We start from the raw sequence: 13,419 nt of genomic DNA on the forward strand, positions 1-13,419 counted from the left end.
GATAAATTTTTAGTTCTGCACAAGGTACAACTCTGGTAGTTCTTCTTTATCAACCCAGATAAAATTAAGGATCATATTATTTTAGCGGTGTGATTTCCTCAATTAGGCAGAAAGATGCCTTAAGGCAGTGATTCTGAACCTTTCTAATGCCGTGACCCCATAATACAGTTCCCCATGTTGTGGTGACCCCCAAGTGGGTGTGGCCACCAATAAGAGGGATTAGGACAGCTAGGGAAAAGGGAAAAAAATGGTGGACAGCATGGTTTGGCGACCCCCGTGAAATGGTCATTCGACCCCAAATGGGGTCCCGACCCACAGGTTGAGAACCACTGCCTTAAGGAGATTTTCAAAAGATAATTATAAAGAATCAAGTCTGAAATGGAATAGGGTCTCCTACTTGAACAGAGGGTTGGACTAGAAGACCTTCAAGGTCCCTTCCAATTCTCTTCTTCTGTTAAGTCAATCTAACCTGACAACAGATAGATGATTTGCTGGGCACTAATGTAAATGTTAATAAATAAATATTTGCCAGCTTTTAATTGCAATCATAAAACAGATTTGTCAGTATCCAGCATTTGTTAACCTAGCTTTTTGTTCCTTGATTAAAAACTACAAACATAACTATTTGTCTGAAATGGTATAGGGTTTTCTGCTTGAGCAGGGGGTTGGACTAGAAGACCTCCAAGGTACCTTCCAACTCTGTTGTTCTGTTATTCTGTTCTGGTTAAGAGCAATGGCTTTCTTATGATGATATTCAATAGAATTGATGCTGGAGCCATAGGATAGAAGAAAGCTGATGTGCATGGAATACAGACTAGCATGTCTGAATTTTAGATCAAGTTTTGAAAATCAACAGCTGTCCTTTCATACTTATTCCAGCACTGTTAAAGTATTTTGATATGAACAATTGTAGAATAGATACAATTTGTATGTTATTTAAATTTTAATTCACTAATGGGAAAAGCTCGAATATATTCATTATACTCCACAATGTACATTTTGTGCTATAAATTTATAAAGAAGGCTATGGTTATTGTAAGCCATCAAGAATCATCATTTGGCGGCCATGGAAATTCCTTAAATAAACTAAAAATAAGCAAATAATACACATTCATTGTTTTCATATCAAAAATAATAAATGAGCGCCTTACATATTTCCAGATAAACTTCCTTTCAGTGTTGTCTTCAATGACAAGCAAATCTCCAAAGTTTCTTTTGCAAAATGCACGAGCTTCTTCCATTGGAAATTTGTTGGTGTTGAAATAATATTGCTTGTCTCCATTGACGACCCAGCCATCACTAGTAAATTGATAATCTATGAGAGATATTAATTAGCTATTTATCCCACATTTATTACTTAGTAATTTAAGGCAGCAAAGATACACAATACGGCATACTCCATTTAATCCTCCAGGGAAAGATTGAAGGCAAACGAGGTCCAGGCAGAAGAAGAACATCATGGCTTCAAAATCTAAGGGACGGGTTTGGACAAAACTCAGCAGCACTTTTTCGTGCGGCTGCTGATAAAAACAGGATCGGCAACATGATCGCCAATGTCCAATAACGGATATGGCACAAGAAGAAGAAGAAGAAAGATACACAATACATTTCCTCTTCTTATTTTCTCACAACAATTTTAGAAGTTGAGCTAAGAGAGAGTGACTGACCCAAAGTTACCCAGACAGCTTTCATGCCTAACATGGGATTAGAACTTATCATCTCCTGGTTTCTAGGCCAACAGTACACCAAACTGACTCTCATATTCTGTGGTCCCAGCTAGCCAGCCAATCAGCAAGTAGCCTTCAGTTTATGAAAAGATCTGACAATGCTACAAATTTGATCGATTTCAAGACTCTCATTGGGTGATTTTGGGATATTCTCCTTCAGTCCAACTTAATTTATAGGACTGTTGTGGTGATCACACTAGGATACAATCTCCCCATGTACACTGCAGCACAAATCATAATATAATATAAATAGCCAAGATAGAATTAAATATTTTCTTCCTGTATTGTAGCTAATAACAAATTGAGACTCTCCAGCTTGTTGAGGAAATGATAACAGAACAATAGAATAACAGAGTTGGAAGGGACCTTGGAGGTCTTCTAGTCCACCCTATGATCAAGCAGAAGAACCTACAACTTTTCAAACAAAGGACTGTCCAATCTCTTTTTAAAAACCTTTGGTGGTGGAGCACCATAAATTCTGAAGGCAAGCCTTTTCACTGATTCATTGTTATGTCAGGAAATTTCTCCTTAGTTCTAGGTTGGTTCTCTCCTTGATTAGCTTCCATCCATTGCTTCTTGTGCTGCCTTTAGGTGCTATGGAAAATAGGTTGACATGCTCTTCTTTATGACAGTCCCTCAAACATTGGAACACTGCTATCATGTCACCTCTAGTCCTTTTTTCATTAGACTAGATATACCCAATTCCTGTAACTGTTCTTTATATATTTTTGCCTATTCATTTTTGTTGCTCTTCTCTGCACTCTTTCTGGAGTGTCAACATCTTTTTTATATTGTGGCAACCAAAACTGGATGCAATATTCCAAGTGTGATCTTATCAAGGCATTATAAAGCAGTATTAACACTTCATGTCATCTGGATCCTTCTGTTAATGCAGCCTAGGATTGTATTAGCTTTTTTGCAGCTACAGAACACTGCTGGCTTGTATTTAAGTGGCTGTCAACAAGGACTTCTAGATCCCTCTCACAGGTACTACTATTGGGCTAAATACTACATATTAGATATCTGTACATTTGGTTTTTCTTTCATAAGTGTAAAAACCTTGTTTTTCTCACCATTGAATTTCATTTTATTAGATAGGGCCTATTGTTCAAGAGTGTCGAGATCCTTCTGGATGTTGAGCCTATCGTCTGGTGTGTTGGTTATTCCAGACAATAGTTTGGTGTTATCTGAAAATTTGGTAATTTCCCCTTCTATCCCCTTGTCTAAATAATTTATGGAGATATTGAAGAGTATTGCATCTAAGACACTGCATACTTCCCTCCACATAGATGCGGGTCCATTAGGGACTGCACATTGAATACAGTTGATCCATTTGGTGGTGATGCTGTCTACCCATATTTTTCTATATTATCAAGTAGTAGGTTGTAGTCCACTTTATTGAATGTCTTACTGAAGTCCAAGTAAATTATGACCACAGCCTTATACTAGTTCACTAATTTAGTCACTTTGTCAAATAATGCAATAAGATTTGTTTAGTGCAGGGGTGTCAAACTGCTGGTCCACCAGCTGGATGCATCACCAGGAAACTGCGCCCATCCCATTGCTGGCAATGGGGAAAAAGCTCTGATACTCCGCATGACATCACGTGATGTTGTGAGTTTGACATGTCTGGTCTAGTGTGATCTGTTTTTGACAAACTCATATTGGCTTCTGGTTGTAATTCTGCTTGCCTCTAGGTATTTGCAGATTCATTGCTTGTTTATCTTTTCCAGGATCTTTCCAGGTGTTGATGTCACGCTGATAGATTTATAGATTCCCGAATGCATTTTTTTCTCTCTTTTTTTGAAAATGGTAATTATGTCAGCTCTTTTCCAATCCTCTGGTAACTCCCCACTGATTCAGAATCTTTGAAAAAATATAGGTCAGGATCTGATTCCAAGATCATGTTTGCTAATTCCTTCAGACTCCTGGGATGTAATCCATCTGGACCTGGTGAATTGAAATCATCTAGAATATAAGTGGTCTTTTATCATTTTCTTGCCTCTTTTGACTTGCATTGCTAATCTTTTTTATGGTGCTGTTTTTGATAGACTAAGCTATTTTTTTCATTTTGTGTGAAGACAGATACAAAGAATGAATTAAACAGCTCCATTTTCTCCCTGCTGCCCGTCACTTCCTTGCTATCTTCTCCTTTTAGTGGACCGATTGTTTCCTTGACTTTTTTCTTGTTTTTTATATGTTAAAAGAACTTTTATAAAAAAAAATGACATTTGTTGCAAGTTGTTGATTCTGACTTCATCTTTGTAGATTCGTGCTATATGCATGTATTCTGCCTTAGTTATGTTTCCTTCTTTCCATTTTTTATACTTGTTCTTTTTGTCTTTCAGCTTATCAGATGTAACCATGCTGGTTTGTTCTTGGATCTATTTTTTAATGGTATTGTGATGGACTGGGCTTTCATAATCTCATTTTTCACAGTCTCCCAAGCTTCTTCAGTTGTTTTCATCCATGGAATTCTTCCCAAGGTTGTTGAAATCAGCTCTCTTAAAGTTTATGATATTGGTTTAAAGGTTTTGCCTATCCAATCCTTCATTGTAGGCAATGTAAACCATGGTCTAATAATCCAAACTTTTCTTGAGGACACCAACTCTTAAGCCAATGATTTATTTTCCAAGTCCTCTATCCTCTCATTGGATGTTGACCTTCCTTTGGAAGTACAGATAAAAACACCACATGAGCTGCTCATGTATATAACGATCTGTGCACTTCATTATTTTACTAAGGCTCTCAGTCACATTTTTTACTTTCACTCCTGACAGGCAAAATACCTCCCTAAATTGATTATCAATTCTACAATTTGCGGATTATGTTCCTCTGAGAAGTGAATCTCCTGTCATTAAAAAAAACCTTTTTTTTTCCTTGGGAAAGTTTGGGCTACTTTTTTTGCTATCACTGGAACATTGGATGATGTCCATTTTTCAGGTGTCTGCCTGCTTTCTTCTAGGGGGAGGACATGAATTTGATTTCTTAGCTCCAGCAAGGTTGTACTGGGCTGAGCTTTACTAGACAGCAAAAAAAATATTAAATTTTAAAAGTTCATTTAAAACTATTTTTCACTATTTCCAGCCATCAGTGCTCTCAGCAAACTGCAACAAATAAATGTGTCAATGTACAGACTATGACGTCATTATGCTGCCTTTACTTATTTGTGTTCTACATTTAACACAAGCATATAAGTAATAGCATTTGCTTGAAAATGCCACATGCCCACTTTGTCCTCAAGAAGACAATTTTAACTTTATCATTAGCATAGAAAGATTTCATCAGAACAAACCATAGAAACATACTTATAGGGGGTGGATTTGTTGGTTCTGGTTTTAGTTGCACACCTGAAAAAGAAAAGTTAGAGTAAAATCTCATTAACATATATGGTTCCTCAATTAAAAGGACAAAATTGAATAACATCATACTTTTACTCTAATAAATGATTGAGGAGTGGTGCCTTCAAGTCATGGTTGACTCCTGGCAACTGTTTGAACCTGTCCCTGCATTTTTCTTGGCAAGGTGTTTTTGGGAAGTGGGTTGCCATTGCTTCCCTCCTAAGGCTGAGAGATAGTGCTTGGTTCAAAGTTATTTAGCTGGCACTAATTAGTGTAATTATCATAATTCAAATAAATGTTTCAAAAATCTTCCCTAGATGATTTAAAATTGTAATTTTAAAGGGCATAAAGATATGATGAGTCAAGCAAAGAATTTAACTAAAACAGCATCCTGTCCTCTCCACTGGTCAACCAAATCAAAACTCCACAAATGGTTATTTTCTTCTGTTTCTGCTCTTCTGGGAATATTTAATAAAAATTATGCATAGCCCACATGACTAATAGCCACTGACTTTTTTTAAAAAAGAATACTAAATATTAACAGAGTTTCATCACTCCCATTCATATCTAGATTTCAACAAAATATCAACAGAATTTTCAAGGATGAATTCTTTACCATTTTTCTTTTCACTGAAAAAAAAAGAAATTCCAAATATCTTACTTGGAACTGTAACAGGTATTGTAACCATTATATTAAATCTAACATAATTTCAGTGAATATTTGACTTGTCACTATCAAATTTCATAGCATGCTGACAAAGGAAAAAATGAAAATGTAGATTGGCTCAATTTAATTATACTATGATAACAAATGCTAGTTGCTCCAAAATCACAGCATTCACACTGTGAATTGATTAATAGAATCCATTGTGACAGATTTGAAGCTGGCATAATCCTCTCATTGATATTAAGGAATAAAATGTTTATATGGTGTAAAAATAATAAAAAATCACCATTTTTCCATCATATAAACATTTTATTCCTTAATATCAATGAGAGGATTATGCCAGCTTCAAATCTGTCACAATTTTTAAATTCCCTGAAGGAAAGTGCAAGAGACTAAAGGCATTTTTTTAATATGATAAATCCACTACTATCTCTCATGCCTTCCCAGCTTGCCCTGTTAAGCTTACATTGCTTGGTCACCAAGAAATTAAATATTCTAGTTAATTTTATTGATAGAAATTTTAAACAAGGATAATTAATGTTTATTATGCCCAAAGTCCAGCCAAATTACAGATTAATTTTAAAAAAAAGTAAACACATTATTATTGGTTAGTGATGCTATTAACCTGATATCAGTGTGAAGATGTTATGATTTCATATGACAAAGAAAGTTGTACCTTTCGTAATCTGGCAGATCCAGAAAAACATTTCCTCACAGTGTACATCATTCCAATACATATTTTCTGGATTTATCTCTCCACAATGTTCCGCTCCATTATAATTATTGGGTTCTCCATATGCCCAGTTGACATAACCTAGCTAATATAGAAATATGTAATATTCATTTGTTGAAAAAATACATTTTATGATGCAAAATTCAAACTAATTGTACATAAAAAGTCCCCTACTATTGAGTCTGAAAACTGGTCCACCTAAGCAAACATTGCTTACACTGACTGGCAGTGACTCTCTAGAATTTAAACTGGAATTTTTAAATCTGTATTAGTGGTTTCAGGTTTAATATTGGGTTTTTTACAGGCTAAGCAGTGTCCTGCCATTGAGACAATCAACTGCAACAGTCAAGGAAATGTCCTAATTTCTCAGGGATACTTTTTGATAATTCATTTTGCTTGAGTTTTAAGATGTTAATCGTATCATTTTTCCATCCACAGATTATAGGGCCAGGCAAGCTTGTTACCTTGCTTCCTTGCCTGCTTGCTTATTTACTTATTTGTTTGTTTGTCTGTTTGTTAGATTTTATTGATTTTTATCCCATCTTTATTATCAGATTGGCAAACTTACATAATGTTCCTTCTTCTTCCTACTTTCCCCCAATAATAACACTGTAAGATGAGTTGGGCTGAGAGAAAGTGACTGGCCTAAGGTCACCCAGCTGGCTTTCCTACTTAAGGCAGAACTAGAACTTAAGTTCCTTGGATTCTAAGCCAAACTGTTATTTTAGTTGGAGGCCAGGTTTCATTATCCCCATTTATCAATATTATTTGTTTGCTTATCCAACACACCTTCCTCCTCTTGTTTTTCCAACAATAACAACAACCCTATGAGATGTGTTGGGCTCCAAGAAAGTGATTGACCCAAAATCACCCAACTGACTTTTATTATGATCTTCTACCTTTGGTCACTGAAAGGATGATGCAGTCACATTGCTAGAGAGGACATAGCAGATATTTTGGGGTTTGGTTTTTTTTATTGTGTAGGGTGCCTTGGGGGCTAAAGGTAAAAGAGATCCATCCCTTTATATGCCATAGAATATGTAAAATAAATACATAAGCAAGCTAGCCTTGGGGAGGTGTAATCGTTTATTTTCTCTTTATTTTATTTTAAAATAACTGAATTTGCTCTTTTGCCAACAAGATTTGGCACTGAGTTTTCTGGAGGAAGATAGTTATATTCTGGAGATCAGCAAACCATTCAATTCTGATCTAAGGCTTGAAGTTTGGTGATGAATCTTTTACCTCAGTTAGCAACCAAATCTTCTTCAAGTTGTCCCATTTTTTTTGCTCCCCCTGATGGTAGATGACCTCACCCTGGGCTTCGTGTAGATGTTAGATAGGAGGGAGAAAGTAGCAGGCTCTGCAGAGCCACAAAAAGCAGCCATGGACTGAATCTCTCACTTCCTATCAACACTGACTGGGACTGATCTTGGACAAAGGAGTCAAACCAGCACAAAACTCCATTGCCCAGCCCCAAATCCTGCAGCCAGCCCAAAAGGATATTACAGTCAAGGCCTCTGAGGGGTCAAGGAGAGCAAGGATGGATGCATTCCCCCATCCCACTTTTACCAGAGAATAATAATAATAATAATAATAATAATAATAATAATAACAACAACAACAACGTCTGAATAGTGGACGTGGCAGCACCTGGAGACAGCAGAATAGATGAGAAAGAACTGGAGAAGATAACAAAATACAAAGATCTACAAATAGAAATAAAAAGACTGTGGCAAAGGCAAGCAATGTAGTTCCAATAGTAATAGGCACCTTGGGTGCAATCCCGAAACAAATGGAGCACCACTTGAACACCATTGGCATTGACAAATTCGCCATTAGTCAATTGCAAAAGGTGGCCTTACTAGGGACGATATCTGTAATACCATCAAACATTCACATCTGCCTATCCCAGGTCCTTGGTAAGGACTCAATAGGTAGACAAAAATGCAAATCCAGTCTGAACATCTGGCTGACTGTGCGATGATCAATAATAATAATAATAATAATAATAATAATAATAATAATAATAATAATAAAGTTGGAAGGGACCTTGGAGGTCATCTAGTCCAACCCCCTGCTCAGGCAGGAAACCCTATGCCATATCAGACAAATAGCTGTCCAGACTCTTCTTAAAAACTTTCAGTGTTGCAGAGCTAACCACTTCTGGAGGCAGGTTGTTCCACTGGTTAATTGTTCTAACTGTCAGGAAGTTTCTCCTTAGTTCTAGGTTGCTTCTCTCCTTGATTAGTTTCCATCTCTTGTTTCTTGTCCTGCCTTCAGGCGCTTTGGAGAATAGCCTGACTCCCTCTTCTTTGTGGCAACCCCTGAGATATTGGAACACTGCTATCATGTTCCCCCCCCCTTGTCCTTCTCTTCATTAAACTAGACGTCCCAATTTCAGCAATCGTTCCTTATATGTTTTAGCCCCCAGTCCCCTAATCATCTTTGTTGCTCTTCTCTGCACTCTTTCTAGAGTCTCAACATCTTGAAATATTCAATATTGTAGAATGCAATATTTCAGTGCAATATTCCAGATCCCTTATTTTTTCAATTCAATTCCCCAGTCTACTTTGCCAAAGCTTTGAGGGAAGTTGGCCAGAGAAAGAAATATTAAAAAGGGCAGAAAAATATATTTTTCCTCAAAAGGACTTTTTAAAACCAAACCTGGCCCCAAATCTATCTCTCTGCCCCAAGCAAGACTTTAGTCCCATACAAATGCAGATGTAAAACCATCAGAAAGTTGGAGCCAGAGCAATCAAGAAGGCAAAAGAGAAGATCTGCATACCCCACCCAAACTCTAGGAATCAGCCCCATCACCTGGGAAGCAAGATATGATAATAGAATTAAATCACAGATATCAAGGCCTAGACAAACACTCAGAAACAGCCTCAAGGTTCATGCCACAGGAACAGGAAACTATTCCAAAAAAAAGGCTAGAGGGGGTATAAAAATCTACTACACCATGTGCTCAGCCCTTCTCTCCTCTGCTCTTTCCTGAAGAACCATCTCTCTGCAATAAACTGTAACCTTCTTCCCAAAGCAGTAGCCATGTTAGCTTATTTATTCCCGGCTTGGATAAACCAGGATGAAGACTTTACTTCTAACAGCTTATTCTTTTTTAAAAAAAAAAAAACAGAAAGAATATTGCCTGAGAAAAAAGTTGAAATCACTCACTGGTGAATCATCACTCCATTTAAACCCATCCTGTTGGTTTATATAATTTAAACCAATCCAGTATTGCATGATTCCAGAAATCCTACAATATAACACAAACACAAATAAAATCAATGTTTTTAAAAAGTGAGATAGACTATAGTTAATTTCCATTAAAATCTGAAAAAGTTTGAAAATTTCTATAAATGTTTTTGATAGGTAGACTCACTATGTAATGAAAATGCAAATTAATTTTCAAATGGTTTTTTTGGCCTTTTAAAATAAGGTTAATATGTATATTACCAGCATATTAAAAAGGAGTGAGATTTAAATCATGGCCTTTGCCCACACCATCTATCAGCAAAAGAGGAGAATAATGGGAGTGTCAGAATGAAGAATGATGAGAAGGTAAATGGACAGCCAGCAGAAAAGAAAAATAGATGGATATCAAACAAAAAGAAAAGTTAGGAATTCTTTCTACTTTGGGCTTACTCCATTCCCCCAACCAGCAAGCAGTTCAGTCCCAGATTAAGAAATTTCCTTGGGAATCTGATCTTCAGCAGGAAAAAAATTGGTCATCTCAAAGAGAATGTGTTACAAGTCAGATTCTGACCCTAACATTTAATTCAGTGTTTCTCATTTTGGCATCTTTAAATGTTTGGACTTCAACTCCCAGTATTCTTCAGCCAGCTAAACCACATATCTTAAAGTTGCCATGTTTGAAAAACCCTAGTTTAATTATTCTGTCACTTTATTTCAATGCTTAGAATCTCCAGCGCAGTATTAAGCAGTGATATGTGGGTTGATACGTGTGAATTCCATCTTCTTTATTGTCTACAACAGGGCTTTTCAACCAATGGTACGGGTACCACCTGTGGTAATTGGCACCTGGCAGGTGGTACGCAACTATCCTAGAAAAGTGGTAGCGGGGGAGGGGAATGAGCTGAACTGGTGGCAGCACCGCACAAGCCTGAGCAAGAGATGGCTGGAGCTGCAGGGCTGTCAGAGCTCAGCGGAAGCGCCAGGATCAGCGCCAGGTTCAGCGCTGATCCTGTTGCTGAGCCCTGAAGAAGCACCAATCAGCTGGAAAGCGGCACTGATCCTGGAGCTTCTGCTGAGCCCAGAAAAAGTGCCGATCAGTTGGATTGTTGCAGCATCTCCAGGGTCTTGTGATTTACATTCAGATGCTTGGCAACTGATTCATATTTATGAAGGTCCCAGGGTCATGTGAAGTGACCAAAACCTGCTGCAACCACCCAGCAGATGGGGGGCAATGAAAATCAAACACCCCCCCCACCCCACCCCCGCTGCCAATCCTCAAGAGAAATGCTCACATCAATGAAAATCTCAGACAGGAGGAAGAACACCACCGGGTGGGCAGGCAGGTATCTTGCTCGGCTGTGGTTTGGGTGGCACTTTTTTCAGTGCCATTGTAACTTCAAACAGTCACTAAGTGAACTGTTGTAAGTCGAGGACTACCTGTACCTTATCACTTTTGGGGGAGGGGTCATCAAGTTTTTCACACCTCGTTGGTGGTACTTGGATGTTGCCATATTCTAAAAGTGGTACAATGTGTGAAAAGGTTGAAAAGCCCTGGTCTACAAAACATAAAGGCATTTTGATTATGTTCCTGGAATGAAATAATTACGATTGCAGAGATGCATCCATGGACTTACCGCAAATAATTCTGCAGCTTGTTGGATTCTTTGGTACTAGAAATGGTAGCCAGATCTCCTCCAATTGCTAAACAGAAACTCCGAGCCTCTGCCCATGACCTCTTGCCATGGTTTAAGAAAACCTAATGACAATACATTACTTTGCAGTTAGGCAGGAGAAAAAAATGTACACATGATAAAGTTGAAAAGTGTGTCATTAGCAAAGCCTGGTAATGATATTGACATAATCACCAAAGTCACAACTGTAAAAGAGATACGGGATGTAACAGTCAACATTAAAATTAGTTTCCCTACTTCAGTTATGTGCAACTGTTGATTATAATTGTTAATCTATTTTATACACTGACTCACATAACTCTTTTTCCCCAAGTCTTATTCTCTCCAATTGGTTGGAATTCAAGTCCAGAGCAATTCCCAGAGCAAACCCAGTTAGCAGTAATTGGGAGAAGATGATTACATCATCCATTACTATCTATTTTGGCTATATGTTGTTTTCTGAAATTTTTGTTTACCTACCCCTCACATTCTTTGTAATAAATATTTGAGGAATTAAAGCTCAGGATCTTGGCGTTCACACCTGATACTCTTCTATCAGGTTATTGGGCCTTGCGTCTTTCTCAAAAGTAAAGAATGCACAAAAAATAAAGTTAAACAAATAAAACAGCTCTCAAGCTATAGAATGCACATAATTTCATCTCCATTTTTTCTATTTCAGGAAAAAGTGGAACACTTCCCCACCACCAGTTAGGTCTGAATTAAACTGCTTTTTAAATGTCTTCTAAACTGCTTACAGCTAATTATGGGGGACTCCATTGAGTTTTCCATGGATGGAAATGCAAGGTAACATTTATTTTATTAAATTTAGATTCCACCCATTTTACTCACAAGTGGCAATAGCAATGCAATATAATAATAATAGTAAAATAATGAATTTGCATTGAGCATAAACACTTGGAGATATTATGGACATGTAGTCTTTTTGCCAACAATACAAAAGTAATTCACCAATGCCTTCTTCCAATATATCCTACTCTGATAATTTCCTATCCATGTACAAAATAATTCCAAGCCTCTTAGTTTTATCTAAACCAACCAAGGTTTTCATATCTAATGAGAGAGTTTCAAACGAAAGACCCGGTATTGTATTGAATTGGTAGGATTTCTCTCCAGAGATGTGGGAATGAGCAAAACGCTGCTACAGATACCAATATGCATTTAGGTATGTCATTTGTCCTAGAGGAGTACCTTATAGTTACAAAAATGAGAGGAAAGATGCATTTATTAAGATTTGCATACATTTGGTGTCTCAGCAAATGGCAGTACTTAACTGTGGTCCTCAGGAGCATCAGTGGAGGGGATCAAAAAATTGTCCAGATGACAGCCACAACTATGCAATCAAAACCCTGCCCTTTTTTTATGGCTTCAACATATGTGGAAAGGGGTGGGGCTTTCACACACACACACACACACACACACACACACACACACACCATTGCTGGTTCAAAAGTTATGTTATTGAAACTCTGTGTTTAGACTTCAGTAGGTGTCTTTGGTAAGAGACCAGCAGGAAGAAAGACAAATAAGGTATATCATGGTTGTTATTGTGGCAGGAAAGTTTTTTAAAAAATCCTTCTAGAATAGGGGTGTCAAACTGCCAGACTGCAGGCCGGATGTGTCATGCCGAAACTGCACCCACCCCATTGCCAGCAATGGGGAAAAAAGTCACAATACGTCGCAACACATCACGTGATGTTGCGAGTTTGACATCCTGTTCTAGGAGGCAATGTCAAATTACTACCATATTGTTACTAAAAAGATTACATGCAACATTCATGAAGTACCAAGAACTGAGCTTAGCTTTTCTTATGTCATACATTCTACATTGAAGTGGCATACTTTGAAGCACATATTTCTTTCTTCACTTGCAGCCCAGCCTTCAGGACACTGAGGAGCAGGTGTTGTAGTTGGTATCGGTGGAGGGGTCACGCCATCAGCAAAGCGCTTACAAAGAAACTTTGCCCTGGTCTCACATTTCAGAAGATCCCATAATCCAGCTGTAAATCCAGTTGTCATTGCAACACAGCCTGGCTTCCGACCTTCATGATAGATCAAACAATAAACA

At 37.6% G+C, this 13,419-nt stretch overlaps 1 protein-coding gene across 2 annotated transcripts in view; it reads right to left on the bottom strand.

Annotated features, from left to right (window-relative positions):
• LOC120302670 (macrophage mannose receptor 1-like) overlaps positions 1–13,419 on the bottom strand; it is a 72,145-nt gene that overhangs the window by 28,062 nt on the left and 30,664 nt on the right. For both annotated transcript variants that reach the window (XM_039331462.1, XM_039331463.1), the window contains exons 12-17: positions 13,194–13,393; positions 11,298–11,419; positions 9,643–9,724; positions 6,412–6,553; positions 5,036–5,077; positions 1,152–1,315 (exon numbers count right to left, since the gene is read on the bottom strand). In XM_039331462.1, coding sequence (XP_039187396.1) covers positions 1,152–1,315; positions 5,036–5,077; positions 6,412–6,553; positions 9,643–9,724; positions 11,298–11,419; positions 13,194–13,393 — 752 coding nt within the window. The remainder of the gene's footprint in view (positions 1–1,151; positions 1,316–5,035; positions 5,078–6,411; positions 6,554–9,642; positions 9,725–11,297; positions 11,420–13,193; positions 13,394–13,419) is intronic.

The sequence above is a fragment of the Crotalus tigris genome, unplaced genomic scaffold (genome assembly GCF_016545835.1).
Source record: "Crotalus tigris isolate CLP2741 ecotype Arizona unplaced genomic scaffold, ASM1654583v1 scf7180000024437.13266115, whole genome shotgun sequence".
NCBI classification, from domain to species: domain Eukaryota; kingdom Metazoa; phylum Chordata; class Lepidosauria; order Squamata; family Viperidae; genus Crotalus; species Crotalus tigris.